The sequence below is a fragment of the Heteronotia binoei genome, chromosome 9 (genome assembly GCF_032191835.1).
Source record: "Heteronotia binoei isolate CCM8104 ecotype False Entrance Well chromosome 9, APGP_CSIRO_Hbin_v1, whole genome shotgun sequence".
NCBI lineage: Eukaryota > Metazoa > Chordata > Lepidosauria > Squamata > Gekkonidae > Heteronotia > Heteronotia binoei.
The window spans coordinates 29,688,790-29,713,141 of NC_083231.1; the positions used below are offsets into that span (position 1 = coordinate 29,688,790).

A 24,352-nucleotide genomic window follows, 5' to 3' on the forward strand; every position below is an offset into this window, starting at 1 on the left:
TGCTCAAGTGTTTTAACTGATAATTTCCATTTAAATTCTACACTCCTTGTGTACGTATCTTTTGTGCAGCCCTCCTGCAGGCTATTTATATCTTAATATACATCTTGCAGGAATTGCATAGTTTGGATGGGCCTGGGTAAGTTATGAAGTGATCCAACATACAAGTAAATACAGAACAGAAAAAGAGGCTGTTATAGATTGTTTTGGAATTTGCCTGAGCACCTCTTGACCCACTTAGTTGTGCACACAGCAATTTGCCTTAAACTATAGCAGAAAACTATTGCTGACTTTTCAAGAGGAGCATCCAAGATAGGAGAGATCTCAAGTCCCCAGTCTGCCTTTCCACTAATCCAGAGAACCTCTGTTTTGTCAGGATTATGTTTCAGCTTGTTCACTCTCATCCATGGCAAGCTCTACCTGGGTAACAATTTTTGCATGTACCATTTTGTGGAAATGGTTTATAATTTTAATTGAAAGCTACCTTGATAATTCTGAACTAAACAGAACAATATAGATCCATAAGTAAACACAAACCAACAAAGAGTTCTTCACAACCCATTCTCAAATATACACTGTAAATCATTACTAGCCTTAAAAAAAAAACACCCACCATCTACCACCTGTTTATACTATACCATAAGGCCTGTGCTCACTGACCTGCTTGAGCGTGTCAACGATGCCCCAACCCCAGAGTCTCTTCTTTCCTGGATTCCTGTAGATTCTTCTGTATCATTCAGAGAATTTCCTGTGCTGTCAAGATCACTGGGTATTGTTCTATCATTGTCTACATCAAGGAGAATTTGTTTGGGAGAGGAAGGGCACGGGGAAACCGAATCAAGGGCTGAATCAGAGTCCCCCTCGTCAGAAAACTTCTCTGACCACTGGTTCACTATTTTCTGCATGCCTTTTACATGATACAGAATGTCATCAAGCTCAGGGAAAAGGTCTTCATTCTCAAGGTCAGCTAGGTCACCCGTGCTGGAATAGAGGAAGGAGCCTGGTACGTTATCATAAATGCTGAGGCGACTGCACATGGAGCTGGAGGAATTGCGCCTTTTCCCAACGCTCAGATCTTTGGAGCTGTCAGAACTGTTCTCTCTCCGGAGGGCAAGATGGCCATGGCCATGAAAGCTTCCTGTTCTCCAGTTCACAGAGGTGTTGCTCTCTGATGGAGAAAAATTGCCATTAGAGAGTGCTTTGGGGAAAGTTCCAGGCTTGTGGTCCTCAGGGATGAAAAAGACAGTATCTTCCGCAAAGCTCTCTCTGTTTTTAAAATTCTGCTCTATGACATCGTTAAATGTCGACTGGTTGAATGGGTCAAAGCCTTCCAGATACATTCCAACTCTTTTGTTGTAGGTGCTGAGACTACGTGTTCTTGTGACGGGGCTTGGGGTGCTGACTGCACTGCTTGTCTCCGATTGGCTGCTGCTGCTGCTCGTCTGGGTGGAATTGGAGACACTCCTTTTCCGTACCATAGGGACGTTGATGTGATTGCCATTGAGAGCGGAGATCTCGATGCAATTCAGTTGCTTCAGCTTCTCTTCATCCACACCTTCCTGCAAGATGGGCCCACTGATGATGAGGCCAAGTTTTGAAGGGGCTTTGCTTTTACTGTGATGGGAGCTTTTAATTTTTAGACTCTCCATCCTCTTTAACAGACTTCTTGTTTTGGACTTGGTGTTCTTCTCAGTCGCTTTTCCACTGAAGCTGAAATTCGACAGCTCTTTGGGAGAAGGCAAGCTGCTGTAGGAGTCTTCATTGGCTACAAGATTGCCTGAAGAGCCAACACTAATGACTGAATTGGTTCTGGTGGTGGCTGTTTCACTTGGGGAGGTGGCTGGATGGCTGCTACCACTGCTGATGCTGTGGACAGACACTATCTCTTGGTGTTCACTCAGGTCTGTCAGCACACTTTCATGGCTGGCTGCACTGCTAAGGTGAGCTTCTTCTGGAGATGTGATGTTCAGAGTCTGCTTAGGAGGGAACACATTAAATTCCTCCAGCTTGGACCACCTCTTGCTGTCCCTCTGGAATGTCCATTTACCACTTATGGCACAAGGCTCATCTTCATCAGAATCTTCGCTCTGCAATGGAATGAGACAGCTACCATGAAGAAAGTCCCTCATTACAAATTTTTGAATTGATTGACTCAACATTCTGCTGGTCATGACACTTTCCTGTTGTTTTGCACAAACAATTGAAGGCTCCCTCCCCTCTTCACCCAAAGGAGGACAGAGTCCAAAATGAAGGTGAAATTAGAGGGTGTACATGTGTGTGAGAAGACTTTGCCCCCTCAACAAATATGTGCTAAAAAGTAATAAACAAATGAACAAACAGGAAGCTCATGTCCATGCAAGGCTTTGGATTTTGCCTAGGTGTCTCCCCCAAATCACTGCCCCGTATCTGTATGTATTTTGTGACATTTCCAGCCCAGCCCCAAGTCAGCACCATCCTGAATATACAAGCAACTCAAGCTTGTAAGAGACAGAATGTCAGGTAGTACTAGAACAATTTGGCCTTCTGCCACTTAATGGCGATAACAGGAGCAGCCTTCAGCTTCAGTTGTAACAAATCTGTTGAACATGAAGCAGCACCTTTTGTGACAAGCTTATGCTGAAATAAATGTGGTTAGTCTAAAGGTGCCATTTCTGTGGGTTTTTTTTTAATGCACTAGAAAGAAAAAGAAAAAGCTTTATCAAGTGAAGGAACTACAGCCATCAATGCAATCTGCCCCCTGCTGGTCACTGCCCCTAGACCTGATATGCACAGATATTTAACTGGATGCCACTGAGATCAATGAAAAATGATGGCATGCCTGAAATGTTCAACTGGAGTCCAGGAGGGCAGGGCATGTTGGCCTCTGTTGACAGGGCTTCCCTGTTTATTTTCTTGACTGTAATTAAGAGGCTGTAGCAGCTTAACTCTTTACCCATCTTAAAGGCCTTCCAAGTGTGACTAATGAGACCGTGAAAGAGCCTATTAGGCTGGTGCAGTTTGATGACTCCGGGCTTTCTCTTCCCACAGCCCAGCAGCTGACGGTGTAAGAATGCCCAAGAAGAGTCTTTTTACAGACTCTGCTGCAGGCAAATATTAATCTGACTGACACTGAGAAGCAGAAGTCAGTGGAGGGGGCACATAAATAACCATCACTGTTACTGTTACCTGTAGCTTTCCCCTGATTATTGAAGAGGCAATGTTCAAGAGGGATGGTTCAACATACAAAGTCCATTCAGCTTTTCAAATCTGATACTAGAAAGCCTCACTTTCCATTTAACTTGGAACTAAGAAGCACAGTTGATGTACTACCTCTCATTAAGAGCAGCCAAAGGACACATAACACACTGTTATATATCATTTGGTTGGCCCTAACAAAAGATAGGTCATGAATAGCGTTCTTGGTTTTGAATCTTACCACACAACTGTAAACAACTTCATTTAAATGAGATAGAGACGTGTTACACAAGTGGATGGAACAACTGAAACATTTGTTCTTTAGGGTCCTGTTATTTGCTTTTATGTTATTTTGGGGCTGCTTTTCAGCACCTGCTTCTAAATGGGTTTTGGTATAAAAACCAAATGGAAAAGCTCTTAGAATAGACCAACAAGAAAATTACCAAAGAAGAAAAGAAAGAGGAGGCTAACCTCTTGTCACTTATAATTATTTTGACAAACCTATGCTACTCCCCTCTCTCTATGTTAATTTCTCCTGGGTTGTAACTCTGGATTTTATTTTTTAAAAAACAACAATGCAATGTAACATTTCCAAATCTTTAGCTTTCCTGAAGACAAGAATCTTTTTCTTTCACAGAACTATCACATGAAGGTTCTGATTCTTCCAGACCTGCACTGGGCGGAGAAGGGCCATACAACCTGCCTTTGCCCTGCCGTGCTCTGCAGCTACAAGTGTGGGGCTGATGGATGGTTTATTTAAAAGGGGATTAACTGTTCAAGAAAGAAGAAAATGTGCATTATTGACAGAGATGCAAAATATTGTGAGATGAAACATTACCTTCAAAGCACTGTATGTGGTTAGAAAGTTAATCCCATTGTTTATAGATCCAGGACATATGAAGAACACACCAAAAAAGCATTACAAAATGTTCTTTCTCTCAGCTTTGCAACAGAGAGTAGACTCAGGTGCTGCCATATATGTATTTTAAAGACCACTGTTCCACCTTGCTCCCTTTTGTTTCATTGGACAAGGAGTGGTGCCCCAGAGACCCAGTTTGGTTGTGCTGGTAAATTCTTGCTCTATTGCTTCTTAAATCACAGTGGAAGGGACATCATCCTGCTTTTCACAGTCTTCCAGGGTTTCTCTAGCTTTCTATATCAGGTGACAATCAAGTGGTATCAGTTGCATGTAGAAGTTACCATGTGGTTGAATGTTTGCATAAACTGAAGCTACTCCTAGGTTGATGTGTCAGTAAAAAGAACCTCTAACTTCATTTGAGCATCACATATCAGGAAATCTCCCTACGGCTGACAGTGGTTGATATCGATTTAGAATGAAGTATTTTCCTTGGATAGCAAAGTATCCAAACAGAATTCATCTAACAACCAGGTCTGTCAGTACTAGGGCTGCCAACCCCCCCGATCTGGGCAGGGAATCTCCCACCCAGGAGATTCTCAACCCGTTGGCCCACATTGGGCTGGCGGGGGGAACTTCCGCCCGCGTTACTGGTGCGATGACGTCACCCAGAAGTGATGTCATCAAAATGGCGGCGCCTGTGTGGGGCCGCTCTAGGTGTTTCCAGGAAAACTTATGGTTTTCCCAGATGCTCTAGCCACTTGGGAGGTAAAACTCTATGGTACAATAGGTGCCATAGAGTTTTAACCTCCCAAATGGCTAGAGCATCCCGGAAAACCATAGAGTTTTCCTGAAAACACCTAGAGCGGCCCCCTGCATGGGCACCACCATTTTGATGACATCACTTCCGGGTGACGTCATCGCGCTGTCCCCCACTGGGGGATGAAGAGGACTTTGCAACCCTAGTCAGTACCAGGTGGTGTTGATCTGTTGTGATTCTAAGAAATAATCATTTTTTAAAAACTATTTTGATACTGGCAGCTTTAACATTTTAGCCTATTACTACTAAACCCCTCATGCTGCTGATTACTGAATTTTAGTAATTCTTAAACTCTTGATATTTTAAAACTGAAAACTGGGAATGGGTTCCACTCAAGACTAGTGATCTTACTTTTGTGGCCAATTCCCATTGACAGTATAATTCATGTTACATTAATAAAAACAAAGCATACCCACCTTTGATTATGGAAACTAGAACAAATATGCTCTACTTTTTTATAAGCAGTTTAAGTAAGCTAAAATTAGTACAGAATCTCTGATGGAATCTAGCTTCATTAAAACCAATTAAGTCCCATATAAACCTTCTGGAAGTTAAAATCAGACAGCAAGAACTTCTTTTGTATTTATTTTAAACCAGATTACATCTACAAGGAATCAAGCTTTTTCAGTTGCTGCTTTATAGTTTGTAGGCAATTCATTTAAATTCCCTGTCCACAGCATTACGCAAACCACTGAGCATAATTGGTTGTGCTTTAGGGAGTTACTCCTTATTGTACGGCTTTTCCTGAAGCTCTAGATTATTCTGCTGGATGGTTTTTCGATGGGTTGCTGTTTCTACTGAAATACTGATTTAAATTGCTTTTTGTACCCTGTTGAAAGGCAGTATGGAAATCCCACAAATAAATTTATAAAACACAGGTGCGGATTTCACTTTTGACTTCAATGGGAATCAAGTAATACCCGTCATCCTTTGGAACCTGATCAATGCTTCCTGAATGCCCCAAGGCAAGAGGATATAAAATGGCTCTGTCAAATAGTTGTGTGGTATATTTAGAATGAATGTTCTTATGGTCAGGCAGTCCTGTATTACCTAAGGTGCTACCTCACTCTGTGCAAGCCTCTGGAAGAAAGCCCCACATTATTCAATGGAACATACTATCAAATGAGTGTGCCTATGTAGCTTGGCAGGCTTGATCAATGGACAAAATTATATGAGTGCTGCTCTTGCACAAGCTCTATTAAGATAAAGGAGAGTTGTGCAAGAAGCAGCATTTCAATGGAGCTTGTTCAGGATCATCTTGTGTCTCTCCAAGTGCCTGTCTGCTACTGAGGCCTAGAAGGCAGAGAGAAGCCTGTGTAGGAGTAGATACAGGGGTCTACATCTCCCAGAATCCCTTCTGTTCCTCTGATTGGTTGGCAGAGTTTTGGAGGGAAAATTTACCCAGAGGGGGTAGAACCTGAGTGGAAAGCATAAAAGGTCAAGCCATAGACAGGGTGTGTTCTCTCTGGAAAAGGCTGCAGGGAGACATTTTCTCTCTGGAGAGAAGGCAGCTGGAGAGAGATCACTCACTCAAGGAGGGTGAGTTTTGGCATTAGGGAAGGGAATGTTTAGCAAATTGCGTTAGGGCTTTTATTTTTGTTTTGTGCCAACCTTTACTGTTTATAAATTTAACCGTTGCACTAATAAGTTTTTATTTATTTATTTATTCAACTTATATCCTGCCCTCCCTGGCGAAGCAGGCTTAAGGCGGCTTTCCCACTTATTAGTTGAGCACTGTAAATAAACTGTTGTTTCCCTGCCTGGATCCTCACATCTCCTGGGGGAAAAGGTTTTGCTAAAAAGGAAGTTACAAGGATGGTTGGGTGCTCTGGGCCATCCCTTACAGACCCTTACCAGAGTGGTAGCAGCCAGTAGAAGACCCTTCCTGGTCCCCTACTGTGTGACAGCTACTAACATTTCCAAGGGTCTCAACAACAACCCGCTCCCTGCTGGAGGTGGGGGATCCCCTGCTGCCAGGCCCTGCCTCCACTGCCATTCCTCATAATCCTCCCCCCCAGTTGGCAGGAGAGAGCTGGCAAGTAGCAACCCTAGTATCCTCTCCCCATCATTCAATGTGGCCCATTCCATTCTTTGTGGAAACTAGATTCTCTAGTACCAGGAGCAGGGCTTCTAGTGACTTACATGTTGTGAAATGCCCTCTTCATGTAGAGCCAAGTGTGTCTCACTTATTTTTTGTTTACCTTTTTTCAGGAGGTCTTGGTTTCAATGGAGCATACTCCTTAACAAATACACATGGGATCAAGCCGCAAGAATATTGACCAAGGTAACTCCCCCCTCCAGCGGTTGAAATGCACTTACCCATTTCCTGTGTGGACTGATTTCCAACTTCATTGCTGCACATTTGTTTAAAGTATTTAAACGCCTACAGAAGAAAACAGACAAAATTAGCAGTAAACTTGGCAGTTTGCAATACGGGTTTATTTTGAGCCCGGGATTATTGAGCTAGCTCTCTCTAATCTTATTTACATACAAATGGACAATCTCAAAATAGCACTTGTTGTGCTAAACGAACACCACATTACATCAGCTGGATTCCAGAATTTGTGAGGAAGGTGGGATGCAGACGCAGGAGAGTAAGAACAAGCTTTCCTAAATCAGTTCCTTATGAGCCTCCACAATAAAGGCAAGCTTGTTCAGTGGGAGCCCATTAAACTGGGGTAACTGTAGTGCAGGCATACTAGCTTCTTGTTCTCCTAGTGGAAAACTACAAGTGCCTTCCAGGGACTTAATTTTTTTTTATAACATACTGCACTTATGCATAAAATAAGGAGTAAATAATCTAGAATAAGATGCCTGCTTCTAAGTGTAGTGGTATGGTACAAAGCTTGGAAATGACCATTTGCGAAACACCATGCCGGGTCCTTTAATACAGCACAACTTCATACACATCAGAAGAGATGGAAAATTGCTACTGCTGTTTTAGCAGTTATTTACTGCAGACTGTAGGGTAGGCATGTGAACATTCAGAAGCACACAATTTTGATTTCTCTGGAATGATTATACAACTTTCCAACTTTTCCAAGAATGCATCTCATTGAACATGCTAACATACAGTACCTCTTAGAAATGTGGCACTATATATACAAATAAGGGAAGACAATCGCAGGTGAAGCACTGTGAGGCACAAAGCTGACCAGTGTAGGTATCACTCTAGTTCCATATTGGGAAAAACTCAGCATTTCAAGTCTGCAATACCCACAAAAAAAGCCCTGGAAATCATAGCACAGGAAGGTTCTTGGAATTATGATGGAAATCCTTGTCCATTTCAATAAAATCTATAAGCTGACCTTGCTTTCCTTGGACAGAAAATTCATGGCACTTCAGGCTTGCAGTGTTGACATGCCCAGACTAGGGGCTGACTGGCCTTTTTACTCACTGGGAATAAACTGAGGCAAGTGGGTTAGGATGCTGGGTGAAGATGTCCAATTGGCAGGGCCTATACCTCTACTCACAGTCACAACAGGCTGAGGGGCCCCCTATGGTGTTGCCAACGTCACACCACAGCAACCTCTTGGCTCAGTTTGTTCAGGGCTGTTTTAATGTTTGCCTGATCCTGCCCAGGCTGAATGTGGAACAGCTACATTTCTTCATAGGTACAGCACTCAAAACAGCAAGTGAAATGGCATAGACAGGTCTAGACTGTTAAAAGACTTCATGTTGCAGCTGGGAGGCATAGAGAACTACTATGCCAGAGAAAAAGGCCAGAACTCTTCACTGTGATAGTTTCTTAAACACAAGGAATATTTTTCTTTGCAGAGAAACATCATGCAAACTGAAATCTGCAGCCAGGATTTCAGTTGGACCCTGTGGAGGCCCCTAGGCAGTTGAAATCTTGGGCTGGGGGGCGCCTTGCAATTTGTCTCAGTCAGAATGCACCCCCCCCCGCTGCCCACAGCCCCCCACTACAGCCTGCAGGCACTTCTTCAGAAGCCCCTTTGACAAAGCTGTGGCGGAGAGGCAAAGTTGGCAACTATGCCAGCAGCTGTACCAGGCCAGTTGGGCAAAGAGAGGCTCAGTTGCTGGCTGCATGCGAAGGCTGGATGGGCTGCAAGCAGGGAGAAAACCGGGGTGGTGTGGGAGCCAGCCCGGGGCCCCTAAAGGCATGGGGGCCCATAGGCCAGTGCCTACTTGGCCTAATTCTTAATCTGGCCCTGTCTGAAGCCTCAAGTGGTTCTGCCCTGACACTAGTTTGCTACCTTATATGCTATTTGTAGGATTGCTAGGTTCCCCCTGACTATCAATGGTGAAGGGGTGTGTGTGTGGGGAGATTAGGACTGCCAGATCCAGGTTGGGAAACTTCTGTACCTCAGTGAGGTACATGACATATAGTCTACCCTCAAAAGCATCCCTTTTCTCCAGGGGACTGATCTCTGTCATCTGGAGATAAGCTGTAATTCTATCTGGAGGCTTGCATCCCTAGCTGTTTGTGAGAATGAGGCTGAAGTGGTACACAGGCGTCTTTGAATAGCGGTTGCCAGCTTTTTCAGACCCAGGATCTGCCTGATTCTGAATAATTAGAATGACAACAAAAGTCCTAATAATAGGAAGGGTACAGTGCAATCCTATAAAAGAATTATACACTGATCATAAGGAAAATATTTTCTGCCTGAAATGGGGTATGCATTTCTGCCTACCGCTGCTTACTTTCATCCCCCCACCCCAGCCTACCAAGCTGAAAACCTCAAAGAGGGAAACTAATTTTCAACACATCAGGTGCCTATATTGTTCTTTTCAGTATGTAATATAATTATTTTCATTATAGCCCCAGGACAGCTCTGCTAATCTCTCTGGCAAAAGAAAAAAAAAGAATCAGAATCCTTTCTCCCTCAAAGTTGTACAGTTTCTCTCACACAAAGATTGTTATACCACACACAAAAAACCAAAATTGATTGCTTTAAAAAATGCAGGTGTTTAATTAAAACCAGCACCCCGGGAAATATACTTTAAACAGGTAGATTGAATGCTCGTTCGATGCATTTGCACATGTATAATATTATCTCCTAGGGCAACTCTAATGTACGACTGGAGGTCAATGAGAACTTTCCACGGAGCTCTACAGTCTCAGGATGTTGAAAATCCTAAATGACAAGACTCAGTTTTTGCACTGCACACAACTTTGCCTGACACTGATGTGAAGCAAAACCAAATTATCGTCCCCAATTAAGTGCACGCACAATGAAATGAACCCTACGACTTCCTTCTGTTAAGTTCTCCTTTAGTGGAGAAGCCAGTGTGGTATAGTGGTTAAGTGTGCGGACTCTTATCTGGGAGAACAAAGTTTGATTTCCCACTCCTCCAAGTTGCTGGAATGGCCTTGGGTCAGCCATAGCTCTCATAAGAAAGGGCAGCTTCTGTGAGAGCTCTCTCAGCCTCACCCACCTCACAGGGTGTCTGCTGTGGCAGAAGAAGATAAAGGAGACTGTAAGCTGCTCTGAGACTCTGATTCAGAAAGAAGGGTGGGGTATAAATCTACAATCTTCTTCTCTGATAAACAAAAGTTTGGAAGAAGGGAGTCAAAGCTTGGGGGAAGACCAAGATTCGGGTCCAGTAGCACCTTAAAGACGAACGAGATTTCCAAAGCATAAGCCTTCATGAGTCCAAGCTCCCTTCTTGCTCCTCTACTGGAGACCAACACAACTACCCACATGAAAATTGGGGGAAGTGAGTCATAGGACTGAACTCGGAACTTGCAGTTTGGATTACTTCCTTGAATGAGACCACTGTAGTTTTTCAATATGGCATCTCTTGACACTTTATCGACTGCATCATTCCAGGTTCTATTCAAAGTTCTGGCATTAAGTTTTAAATCTCTTAATGGACTAGATTTTTCAAATGTGAGAGTGCATCACCCTCTAATACAGCCCATGTCCCATCTTTTTACACAGGTGAGAGCCACAGAAGGAACGCAGTCAGGCACATAAAATCATGGTATTCCTGAAGGTACACTCTGCTAGGCTGACATAAGCAAAAACTACATTTTTAAAAAAGATTTTTTTTTAAAGAAAAAAGTCCCCTGGATAGTTTTTTAATTTTTTATTGGGAGGCTAGTTAATTTTAATTATAGTAATTTATTATTAACATTTGGCTGCTGCTTCAGACTCTGAATTTTCTAACGAAGTGTCAGAGGTTGCTTGCAACAGAGAATTGTAGCTTAAAAGTGCTGTGTGCATTGAGAGGGCAAGCAGAGAGTCACACAATGCAATGCCACCACATATTGACAGAGGAAAGTGCCTTTGACGGCAGCCACATAGTTCTAGAAGTGGTTATTTAAAGCCCAACTCAAAGCTAAATGTGTGACCAGGGTCCGGTGAAAGTTCCAACAACATGAAAGTCCATCAATGACCACTCATCCAGTTATATATGGTACTCCTGCAAAAGAAGCAGGAGGAGCCCACATCACTGACCTAGGGATAGGAAATACATAAGTACATAAGAGAAGCCATGTTAAATCAGGCCAGTGGCCCATCCAGTCCAACACTGTGTCACGTAAGAGAAGCCATGTTGGATCAGGCCATTGGCCCATCCAGTCCAACACTCTGTGTCACACAGTGGCCAATGTGTGTGTGTGTGTGTGTATATATATATATACACACACACACACACACACACACACATATACATACATACACACACACACACACACATATATATACTGTGGTTAATAGCCACTGATGGAACTTTGCTCCATATACCTGGAGATTTTGAGGGTGGAGTCTGGAGACGGCGGGGTTTGGGCAGGAGGGACCTTAGCATGGTACAACGCCATAGAGTCCACCTTCCAAAGCAGCATTTTTTCCAGGGGAACCACTCTCTTTCATCTGGGGATTAGTTGTAAAAAGCAGATCTCCAGGCCTCAATCTGGAGGCTGGCAAGTTTAATTTGACCACAGGAATACAGCTTTCATCTTACAAAATCTAGGGATATCTTGCACTCCTGGTCTTTTGCCTCTTCTTGAGATATACTTGGTACAAGACCAAGGTCTGCTTTCATTCTTTCCCCAGGTAGAATCCCAAGGGGAAAAGCCTCAGACTCACCAAACATATGCTTGTTTAAAAAACTTGATCAAAAAATTCCAGCCATCTAAGGGAAAACAATGAACTACATCTTCAGACCTTCATTTTGTTTTCAAAATAAAGATCTCCTAGTTTGAATCTCCGGTTTTGTTTTACATCAACATTTGTGAGTTTTATAGCATTATTCTAAATACATCAGGTTTTATCTAGTTGAAACCTGTTGCATTGGTCACATTTAACTAGACCAACCACTTTGATCTGTCAGAGAAAACATATTTTCCAGCCAGCTTGATAAGAGTGTCTTTGATTTCACCAAGATTATACTGTAGCCTCCTCTTTCAAATAACCCCTGGGCAGCTGAAACAGATAAGTGTGGAGACTGTGAAAATTATTTCCTCAAACATTCCTTTAAAAAAAGAAAAGAAAAAGAAAATCCACACACTTTGCAAAAAGGCAGGAAAAAATAACGCAGAACTAAAGGGAAGAATCTTTAAACAGAAAAAGGAACACAAACTGGTGAGGAAGATTTTTTTTTTAACTTCTTTGCTAAAGCTTTAAAAGTTGCATAGCACTCTGCAAGAATGATATAGTAAGTAAACATTTGTGGTCTTGAGAGATGATATGATGCTGGTGGAAAGTGCCAACTCTGGTGACCAGTAAGGTTGTCCAGGCAAGAGACATTCAGAGGTGGTTTGCCATTGCTTGCCTCCACGTCATGACCCTGGTATTCTTTGGAGGCCTCCCATCCAAACACTAACCAGGGCCAACCCTAATTAGCTTCTCAGAACTGATGAGATTGGGCCAGTTTGGGTCATTGAGAAGAAGTGTGAAATATATGTGGCTCCTGAGTCGCAGTTCAGCCACTCCTGCTATATAGATGTAAGAAATCATATCAACTAAAAATCATCAATTTTTTTTAAAAATGCCCTTTTTACCATCTGAATTCCAAACTCTGAAACTATGAGGACAGGAAACCCACCTCTGAAAAAAGCTTGAATCCTAGAAAATCCAGTAAGAACCCATGTGCTATGTGGAAGTGCTTGAGGATTCCAACAACAAGCTAAGAATTATGCCTGACCCTACCACTATGCATAGAGACTTGGGATTTATTTCTAAGCATTTATTTAGGAGTAATTATTTAGGCAAAAGTCTTCACATGGTGACTTATCCCTTTAGTTTCACCATGGGAACCATTTGTGTGAATTCTCATGTGGGAAAGCAAGAAAGCTCTTCAGAAAACTCAAAATTTTATTTATTACATTTTTATTTTAGCCTCCTTCCAAGATTCAGAGTAATTAGTACAGTATGTTTGATACTAGTATAATACATTATATTTTAATGAAGTGGAAAGGAGGCCTTGATGGATAATGCTTGCTTCCTGTCCAAGATCTAATACATACTCATACTAGAAATAAAGAAGGATTAGTTCCCAAGTCAACCTGGCTATGTGCCCGGAAAATTTTTTTTTACCTTGAATGAGTCAAATGGATTCAGCAAACTATTATTTAATTCAAATGGACCTGTCTACTGCAGGATGCCTTAAAACCAATCCATATGTGCATCCTGTGGCAGAGCTGCCACCCAGAACCCAGAACTGAAGGCATCACACCATGTAACAAGTTACTGAGCCATTTTGTATGAAGAAGATCCCAAAAACTTCAACCACAGTAGACTTAAGACCACTCGGTTCCACTGATAATAATCCACTTTTAAAATCTCACTGACCCTAGTTTCGGTACATATTTACAGGCACAATGTAATCACAGATTCACATCAGTCAAATTTAAGAAGTGGATGTGGATGGTTATTCTTAAACCAAGTGGACATACTGACCCTATATAGTACATTCAGTTAGCTATGCTTCATGGCCAGGCTCTTCCCAGTTTCAAAGTTCCAAAAACAGATATGTATAGCTGTGAATCAAATACCTGTTCAGAGCCTGCTTGCTAGTTACATTCAGGGGTGAAGGTAATTTACTAGAACCATCTCTCTTTCAAAGCAGAAGATGGGGATATGACTCTGGCTACTTTTTAGGTCTAAACTACACTTTAGGATCCAAGATCACTCAACTGGACTTTGATTCTGGGAGTCAGATGTTAAGAGCAGAGGAACTTCTCAATCATGTGGGGCTCCGTTTTGGGTCAGAACAGCAGTGTGTGGGGAAGGTTTTATCTCCTTGTGCCATAATCTCAGTCTGAACTAGGGCTCACCATGCTTGAGAAACAAATTCACCCACTCCTGATTTCTGCCTCTCAAAGTCAGGTTGGAGAAATTTTAATGTCTACTTTGAGCCTTGGCAGTACCCATCTCTCCTCACTTTCATAGTAGCTTATACCCTTTCTATAGCTGGGAAAATCTAACCCAGTGGTCTAGAGCTTAGTTCCTTCCTTTAAAGCCCAGTACCAAGTGAGGTAAGGATATCCATACCTTCCTCTCCACCTGATGCAAAGGGTAGAGAACCAGGCAATTCTCTTACAGGGCTCTAAAAGGAATGAATGAAGTTTCACAACTCCTTACTTGGGTGCTAGACTATGGGTCTATTCAGTGTTAAGAAGGGAAATTAGTAGAAGCAGCAGCAATAGCAAAGGTCAAAACCGAAGCATCATTTAATTCTCTGTTACATATAGCTATCTTTGAATTGCAACACTAGGAAGAAGTCACTGAGCTTTCTTTTTCCTTGGATAGATACAGGCAGGCGGCTTGGGGCGGCAGCCACCCACTGCAGAAGTAAATCAGCATAAAGTAAAGCATCCTGGGGCTGTCAGATGGTGCCTGGCCTGCTGCTGGAACAGGGATGGGCTGTGAGCGCCCTGGAGGAACAGTCGCACTGAGCGCTTGAATGTCACTTCCCTGTAGCTCCCTGGCCTGGTGCACCTTCTGGGGCACCTTCAAATGCTCAGGAAAGGTGCCCCAGAAGCGCTTCAGTGATTTGCTACTGCTTCCAACGTTGCAGCTTCTTGGAGTGGCCTGGCGACAGCGGGGAACGAGATAAAGGTAAGAGTGGGCCACGACTCACATTTGCACTTTTGACCGTGCCTTTTTGGTCTGGACCTGGGCTGTCCCTGTGGCAGCTCAAATTAGTCATCTGAAACCAGCTATTGTGTTTCAATCTTACTTCTCAATCCACACAGTTTTAACACTGCCCCATGGGCTGAGAGAGATTACAGTGGATTTCTTTTAAATATGTTACTGAAACCACACCAGTTACTTGGATGAGCATGGCTCCAGCAGTTAAGTGTACACTGCTGAAGATAAATTCCCAACCACTATCTAGAAAACTTTTCAAGACACGCAAGCAAACAACACGTTACAAATAGGACTTGAATCCTGATGCTTTCTGGTACACAATCAGTTTCTAATCTTTGCTTTATTGCAAATGGAAATTGCATTGCTATGAACTTGATCTCAATTTGCATTGTTCACAAAAGGCCCCCCTTCTCCCAATGGCAGAACAATGGAAATGTAGAGACCAGGCTCTAGGGCCACTGAAACATCAGCAGACATAAAATTGTATCTGAATTGACAAAACTGCCATATGGCAAAATGTTTGGAAGCCAAAGACTTTATGAGTTGTTGTTGGAATGGGTATTAACAGCAAAGCGATAGGGATCTGAATGCTCTAGAATCTCTTCTTGTGACTTCCAACATCCAGCATTGTATTCTTGTGACTTCCAGTTCACTCAACTCAAGATAGTCTTGTCGAACAAATTACCCCCAGATCAACCACATAGGTTAACTGGAGAAGCCAGGGATTAAACCTGGGACCTTCTGCATGCCAAGCAGATGTTCTGCCAGTGACAGAAAACCATAGTATGGGGACAGACAGCCGTGTGAGGCCCTGGTATTCTAATCTCCAATAATTAGAAGCTCTTCTCAGCCCTCCCTAGTATATTAGTAATTTCATTTTATTTCTTAATGGATAGAAAATTGCTTGTAAACCAAAAGCAGGAATTCTTAAGATGTGAAGTTCTACACGTCTTGCTCTTGCACAGCAAATGTAATCAAGCAAGTCCACACTTAACTGTGAAGAAATGATCAGAGACCATTCAGTAACAATGAATACTCTGTAATTTCTCTGGATTATGAAATATTACTGGGCAACAATTTTACCATCAGAAGCTAGTCTGCTTATTTCTGCTAAAGTAATGTTTCACCACCTACCTGCACAAGGCTTCAGTGGCATCTCTGTCCAAAAAGTCATGCTCTCTCTTGACTGAAGCAATGTCAATGGGAAATATAAGATCTGTAAAAATCAAGGGCGACAGGCAGTCAAGCAAGAATATTATCTGCAAGGTCACCTACTTCTAAGTAAATGGAAGAAATGCAAAAGAAACAAAGGAAAAACAATGGTGTAGTGGGAAGACAACTTGATTCCAACATAATAACAACCCTTACACGTTTCACATTGAGCTTCCTCAGGGGATTTATTTATTTATTACCTTAGATTTCTATCCCGCCCTCTCCAAAAGCAGACTCAGGGCAGCTGACAATAATTTTAAAACAATTTCAGGTTACAATTTTAAAATGATAAAACTTAATCAAACAATGAAAGCTACATATATAGTGCTATTCAGAAAATTTTGGTACAGGCGAATCACAGCTTTCTTTCTTGGGTGGTCTAAATTATATTGTCATAGTTCTGATAGCGGTTCTTCTGATGGTCCTAATTCCTCGTAACTGGTATTGCTCAGCAGCATGAAAGTGGCAGCCCTCTCCCATTTAGATATTGTAGGTCAGTCGGAAAAGTTCAGTTTTGCAGGCCCTGTGGAATTGGGAAAGATCCCGCAGGGCCCTTATGACTTCTGGGAGGGCGTTCCACATAATTGGTGCTGCCACTGAGAAGGCCCTGGCCCGTGTGGAGCTCAGTCTGGCCTCTCCTGGTCCGGGGATGGATAGCAGATTTTGTGCTCCCGAACGCAGTGCTCTCAGGGGACATATGGGGAAAGGCGATCCCATTCGCCTGTACCAAAATAGATAGACAGGTCCTTGACCATATAGGGCTTTAAAGGTCAATACCAGCACTTTTAAACGGACATGGAACACAACAGGCAGCCAGTGCAGCTCTTTCAGCACCAGTTGAATGTGCTCCCACAAAGGGAGCCCCATTAGCAAATGCCATATGCCAACAAATAAAGAGGGGGAAACTTAACATTTATCTTTTAACTGTTTTTCTAAATTCTTAGCTGGGAAACATTTTAAAACAATGATAAAAACATGTTTTAAATGGTAGATCTTCTGAACATGTACAAAATCCACTTAAATATCAAGAGCCATCTAAAATCCATGAGGAATTCAGTGTTTTAGATGGCTCTTGGCTGGGTCCAGACCAGCAGTTTGAGGCAACACAGGGACGGCCCCCAGACAGATTAAAAAATCAAGTTCAGACACAAACATCTGGAGACCATCCTGCTTCTGTACTCACTCTGTCTTCCAGTGCTGTTGGGGTGTCCAAAAATGCTACCACTTCTGAACTGGTAGCAAATCACCGCAGTGCTACCCTGCTGCCTTTCCTGGCCATCTGAGCGGCCTGGAAAGCCCGAGAAGCACTGCTCAAGCAGCTGAGCAGTGTGACTGCTCCTCCAGAGTGCACGGGGCCCATCCCCATCCCGGCAGTGGGCCGTGCACAGTCTGACTGCCTTCCCGGGTGCTTTCCCCTGTGCCAGTTTACTTTGGGATGGGAGGCTGACACACCAAGCTGCCAGTCTGGACACAGCCCTTGATAATTAAATGTTTTTTATACATGCTCAGAAGTTCTACCGGAGAAATTCTATCAAAAGAAAATCATTAACCTTTTTGGGTCTTTTATTTTTTGACATATGCATAGATCCCCCCAAGGAGGCTCAGTGCAAAACACACAGAGATTGTTATTTTATTGGAATAAAACTGGTCTTCCCACTTCAAAATAACTAGCCACCTCAAAAATTATGAGATACAAGAAAACTGGCTCCTTAGAGGGAAGATTCCCTTCAGACAGACTGTGTCACAGAAGCAGGTTTATCGCTTTCATGCACAAGACTGGCAGTGGACAAAGCTTATGTTGTTGGGAGGGGTGGGGAGCCAGAGAGTAAGCCAACTTCAGGTCTGCATGAGCTATGAAAAAGGTTCTGATGAGGCTTTCTAGAGACTGTGGGTTGGGACCACAGAGAACCAGCACGATACAATAATTAGAGTATCAAACTAGGATCTGGGAGATCCAAAGTTCTAATCCCCGCTCTGCCATGGAAGCTTGCTGGGTGAAACTCTCTCAGCCTACCTACTGCAGAAGGTTGTTGTGAGGATAAAATAGAAGAACAATGTCAGCTTAGCAAGAAAGATGGGGTACACATGAAAATATTTTTTTTTAAAAAAAGAAAATATAACTGGTGCTTTCCTCTGCGTCTAGCACAATGCACTCTAAATTCTATTGCATTAGGGGAAGACACCAACATTAGCTGAACAGATCCCTGAGATCCAATTTAGCATTAGGTTGCACTTTGCTGACAAGCTAGCAATTCCAAAATGACTGGAAATAAACAGAGGGAAGGCAAAACAGATGGCTTTAATGGATATTATACCAGAGTGATGCTGTTAGGAGGAATGAGCTGAACAACAGGAGGAGGAGGAAGCTACTAGAAGCTGAAGCTCCATGTTTTTATCTCTTTTTAAAAATGCACTCAGTTAGGCCTGTGCTCAAGACGAATGCAGCCCACCAGCAATGTATGGTGACCCACAAAGGACTGGATAAGCCTTCTGTTTGTGCTATCTGTCCAGGACGGCAAAAACCAGGTGGTTCTCAAACACCTGGCAGGCCACAGTGCATGGTTGGTGGGCTGTGTTTGGCTTTACTGGCCGTGCAGGCCTGTCTCAGATAAGCATTTGAGAAGAGCAAGCAGAAAGCAACACCTCTTGGCTGATGGCTGGGAAGTTACGTTTGCTCTGCAGCTGCAAACAGACCAATCTCCTTTATTTCCTTCTGCAGCTTCTCCAATGGCAGATGGATTTGGATCCTGAATGGCTTGTGCTGCCAGCACAGCCAGAAGTCCCACTGCTACAGTGACTGGTGGCTCAAAATATTACAGGAAGGGTTTTATGCACGCTAAAAAGATCTACGTCATTGGTTTCATTAGAGCCAACCAGAATTCATGATAGGCCGTCCCAGCATGCCAAGGGTTTGTTAAGAAGGGAAAATCAGTCTTCTCAGTTTACGGAATCCTCATGCATGGAGAATGGAACCCCCATTGGATTGTTAAAGAGGAGACGGATTTTCATTTAGTGCTTGTCTTAATGAAACACTTTGCTCTGTGTTTTGTTTCGCCGGCACCAATGCTTCAAGTATGTGAACATTCCTATGAAAATTAGGACAGATTTAAATCCACTAGCTTAGATTTAAATTCACTAAATGCGCTGAAATATGTAATTATAGCCAAATCATACACTATAACAGCGCCAAGAGCAAAGTTTATTTAAAAGCATTGCGACAAATGGAGTACTTTAAGTTGAGAACGGTTGTTCCTGTTTGTTTTTGTAGGAAGAACAAGAAGAGGGTTCTGTAGCATAATAAAAACTAACACATTAGTGAGAAAGGCCTAATGCATCAGAGATAGGGTGTACACTGCCAGTGTGCTGCAGCTGTTAAGAGTACAAGAGTAGGACCTGGGAGTCCTGGATTCCGAACCTTCTCTCTGCCCCCACATTCAGTGGGTGGCCTTGGTCCCAGGCACTCTTTCCGAGCCTAACCTACCTCATTGGGCTGTTGTGTGGATAAAATGGAGGAGGGATGAACCAGTTACATCTCACAGCAAAGATGGGATTAAAATGCTAGCAAACAAGCAAAAACAAAGTGAAATACATATCAGAGGACATTCTGCAAGGCCAGACTAAATGTATCCTTCCAGCAAATACATGACAATAGGTCAATCGCTAAGAGATAAGAAGTCTTCAGATGCAGATAAACTCGACTGTTTATTTTGCTCAGGGAATGTGGATTGGAAGGGAAGGAAGTAGAGACTGTGGATGAGAACAGAGGCGCGCACAGCCCTGGGAACCTACAGAAGAAAAGCAGCATGTGAAGAGAAAGGGTATCTGAGCCCAAGCTTGAACCATTTTTTTAAAACAGAATTTTAATTATACAAGTTTTTTTTAAAGAAGTTCAATCAAAAGTGTATATTCTACATATCTGAAAGGTAGTAATGAACATGACAAACTGCAGTTTATTAGTCAGGAACCACACCCCTAGCCAAACAAATATAGGCCCTTTAAAGAATTTTCCTTTAAATAATCTGAAAATAGTGATATGTTTCAACTTGGTTATGCAGTAGTACATTTGCTCTAACTAAATAGTTATAGATGTTTTGAAACTTTTGTGCAGAAGTTTAAAAACACAAAACCAAATCAATGTAAAGCTGTCACAATCATTTCCAGAAGAGTTATACTATATGTGCATTTCCAAGATACAATTAAACTATTGTTATTTTATACAGTAACTGAGGCAGGGGGGCGGGAAATAACATGATCTATAGGGCATAACAGGATAGCGATAGGATAAGACATAGCCCTAGCTTTGACCTTCCTTTCTCCCCTCCCACTTCTGTGCACTGGGCATTAAGAGGTGGCATTCACTGATCAAGCAGAAGAGATGTACTAGACAGAGATACATGAACTATGCCATTCTGCTTCCCACATAATGTCCTACTATGGTGCCTAAGCATGTGCTTGGGGAAAACAGGATTCTGGCATGCCAAATGATAGGGTTGCCAATCCCTAGGTGGGGGCAGGGGATCCCTCGGTTTGGAGGCCCTCCCCCCACTTCAGGGTCATCAAAGCAGGGGGAGGGATGTCTGCTGGAGTCTCCATTATTCACTGTGGAGACTGATTCCTATAAGGTATCATGAAAAATTGATCCGGGGGTATCGGGCTTTTTTTTGGGGGGGGGGCTGTTTTTTGAGATAGAAGTATAAAATTTTCAGCATAGCATCTGATGCCTCTCCACAAAACACCCTCCAAGTTTTAAAAATATTGGCCCACGGGGTCCAATTCTATGAGCCCCAAAAGAAATATATACATTCCCAAGGGCATGAAGCATGGGGAAGTGGTTGCAAATGTCTATGATAGTGTTGCAATAGTAAAATTGAAAATGGGCTAATTGCCATTTTAATATATTATCAATTAGAAGGGAGAAATAATTTTGTATAAATCTTTTAAAACCAATTTTATAGCTGATAAATTACCAACATAATTAACAATATGAAAAAATGCTTTAATTTGAATTTCTGTATTTTATATTTACGAATTTGTAGTATAGAAAGAAAGTGCCCCTATCCATTATTTCCAGTGGAGGAAAGGCATTTAAAAGGTGTGTGGTTCCTTTAAATGTGATGGCCAGAACTCCCTTTGGAGTTCAATTATGCTTGTCGCAACCTTGCCCCTGGCTTCACCCCCAAAGTCTCCTGGCTCCACCCCCAAAGTCCCCAAATGATAATCTCTTCATGCAATTTTTGTTGTTCAGTCGCACAGTCAAGTCCAACTCTTTGGAACCCCATGAGGTTGCAAATGCAATGCTGCACTATATATTAAACTGAAAATAACATTGTTGCTTTATCAAGAACTATACTACAGGTGTTGTTATCAGTTCTCGGGTCGCTTCTCCTCCTGCTCGCGGCCTTGGTTACGTAGCAGCTAGCCAGCTCCCAGACACACCATCCTCCCTTCAGGTAAGCAACAAGCAGCAACTACATCAAAGCAGTATAGCTAGCACAAGCACAGTATTGTATAGCTGGATACATATGGCAAGAGGAACAAGATGGAGTGACTCTTGACAATTATTCCATTGATATAATTTTTTTTTGTATTTTCTTCCATATTATTTTATAATTTATTCCCATCAAATTCTTATCTGTTTCAAGTTTTTATTAAGTTTATATAAAGGGAAAAGGAGGAAAAGAGGGGAAAATACAAAGAAAAGATAAAATATACACACTACAGTTATTTCTACTACAGAAAAAGATATAAGGTTCATTATACTTGCATATTTTAACCAACTATTACCATTAAATTCTACAAACATCTTGTGACTTTTTTTGGTGATTTTTACAGTTCTGTTAATCAAAATAAAAATAATATCCAATTATCCTTAAGACCTATAAGGAAAAGATGGAAAACAGCAAAACTAACAACTAGAATAATTAAAAACAAGAAAGAAATATAAAAAAGGGCTAAATGAACAAAAGTTCTTTATCTGTCATACAGGTTTGTTTACTACCAACAGATAGGATAACTTCATAGTACAGCCAGATAACTATATTAATAAAGATAATTTTCAAGTTAAACTTAGAGCAGATCGCAGAATTATAAAGCACACCTATTTTCTGAGATGCCACAAATTGACAACAGTAGAATATACGCTTAAAGAGTTAGTCAAAATTGATTAAACCATCTTGTAAACAAACATATGCCCAAATATTTACTACCCAAGGGAGAGAGTACAAATTCTAGTATGCTACTTCAGCCAAGTTGCTTAAAAAAAAATCACCAAAATTCCTCCCCCACCCCCGATTAGAAATTCCTATAATTTATTATATACTGATAAGGGTGAGATGTTTATTTTAAAAACTATTCATATTGATTTAAATTTATTAGGGACAGTACATATTCCATTTTTATACCATATGCAGAAGAAGAGGGTAAAATAGAAAACATATTTCAAAAATCTACAGAAACAAAAATACTTCCAAACTATGCATTTAGCTTCTAGTTTGTGAGATTATACGTAATTTGCACTTCTAGGTTCACTGAGGATTTAGCGTATATTAAAAAAATACAATACAAAATGTACTTTTATCTATTCTAAAATATTTAAATTTCTGTAGCTTATTATTAATTATTGCTTTGTACTTTTAATATTTTCTTTCCGGTGTACCTAAAGTTTTAAAAGCTCGCATCTTTATCAAAGCGCTTATAAAACCTTTTCTGTATCTTAAAATCACCAATTCTTAAACTCCAAGCAGTTTACCACCCAACTCTCTGCTTTAGACTTACTGTCAATATAAGACTACCAATCTCCTAATTTACACCTTTATTTATACCAACCAATCAAAAAAATTGAGAAAAAATTAATGAAAAAACCCTAAAGATCTAAATAAGGAAACCAGAGTTTCTTAAAAGCCTTCCAAATTTTCATTTTCTTGGAGTTTGCCATAGAACTGTAAGTTTTTGTTGAGTCTGCAAGTTCTCCCCTTGAATCGCTTATCAGTGCAGCAAAGAATGTTGACGCCAAAACAAAATCATTCCCCTTTGTGTTTATCTTGATAGGTTGTAGTTTCTGTTTCTCCTATAAGGCTGCGTATGTCACCTCCATTTTGGATTCATCCAAAACATTTCCAGGCACTTGCTTATTCACTTTCTCTGGCTCATTAGAAAGGTCTTGAGCACCTTGATCTCTCTGCTCTTGTATCGCTTCAACTTCATTACACTTCACCAAAAACTTTCACATGATCCAGTATCAACTCCTTTAAGAGACCAATTCCTTGTTTTATAGAAGATATGGTAGCCATAAAGTCCTTTAAATCATCCTTTTTAACTTGCTGTGCCATCTTCCCCACTCAATAGTTCAGTCCAATAGTAAACGCTAAGCTCACAGTCCCAGCTTAATAATTCCTTCCAGATCTCCACTTTTCCTCTTACATTCTAGTTTAAATCAGTTCAATCTCAATAGATCATCAAATGCACTTCTCTCACCTAAAGTCACAGTCTGCCTTTGTTCAAATTGTAATATACTATATCCACAATCCAATTGATACTTGCTTAATTTTAAATCGAGTCCGTCCAAATATATATGTTCCTTTCCTTTTAGAAGCCTCTCATATGGGGGGGGGGGGGTGTTCCCCTCCTCTTTCAGAACAGATTGGGTTTTATAATAGGGATTTCAGTAACCGTTAATGTTGTAGATCAGACTTACTTGCAAAGTATTGTTTCAATAGATGCAGTAGAAAAAAAGATGCATTACAAGATCGCTGAAGATAGAAGAAGCCGGCAGTCAATGGCGATTTAAAAATGGCGATCGGAGCTGCAGTGTATCACACAGACAGTGGCTCAGGGAGTTGGTTGCCACCGGTCTCTTGAGCCATCCGTTGATCTGTCTGCCTCCCAAGACCCTCCCCAGGTCTTGGTGTTGGGTCTCCCAGCCGAGAGACCTCTCTGCAACTGCCCAGTTCAAGAGTGGCCGTTGGGAACGAGTCCATGGCCGCTCTTAACCCTGAGACGCCAAGACTGAAAGTCCACCAACAAATTCTTAACATTTCTTGTTGTTATTACTCTGAAATATTTCAATTTCTTAATTCCTAGTTTCATACCTGTTAACTTTGCTATTTCTTTTTGTTCCTTTAAATCTATCGTGCAGAACATTATTTCTGACTTCTTAATATTTACTCCCAAACCTGAACATGCTTTAAAGTCTTCTAAAATTATTACTAATTCTTTCATTACTTCTAGAGGATT

At 41.7% G+C, this 24,352-nt stretch overlaps 1 protein-coding gene across 2 annotated transcripts in view; it reads right to left on the reverse strand.

Annotated features, from left to right (window-relative positions):
* Positions 1-24,352, reverse strand: part of DLC1 (DLC1 Rho GTPase activating protein) — a 340,623-nt gene that overhangs the window by 14,783 nt on the left and 301,488 nt on the right. For both annotated transcript variants that reach the window (XM_060246397.1, XM_060246398.1), the window contains 3 exons: positions 16,043-16,124; positions 7,167-7,230; positions 658-2,084 (listed from right to left, as the gene is read on the reverse strand). In XM_060246397.1, coding sequence (XP_060102380.1) covers positions 658-2,084; positions 7,167-7,230; positions 16,043-16,124 — 1,573 coding nt within the window. The remainder of the gene's footprint in view (positions 1-657; positions 2,085-7,166; positions 7,231-16,042; positions 16,125-24,352) is intronic.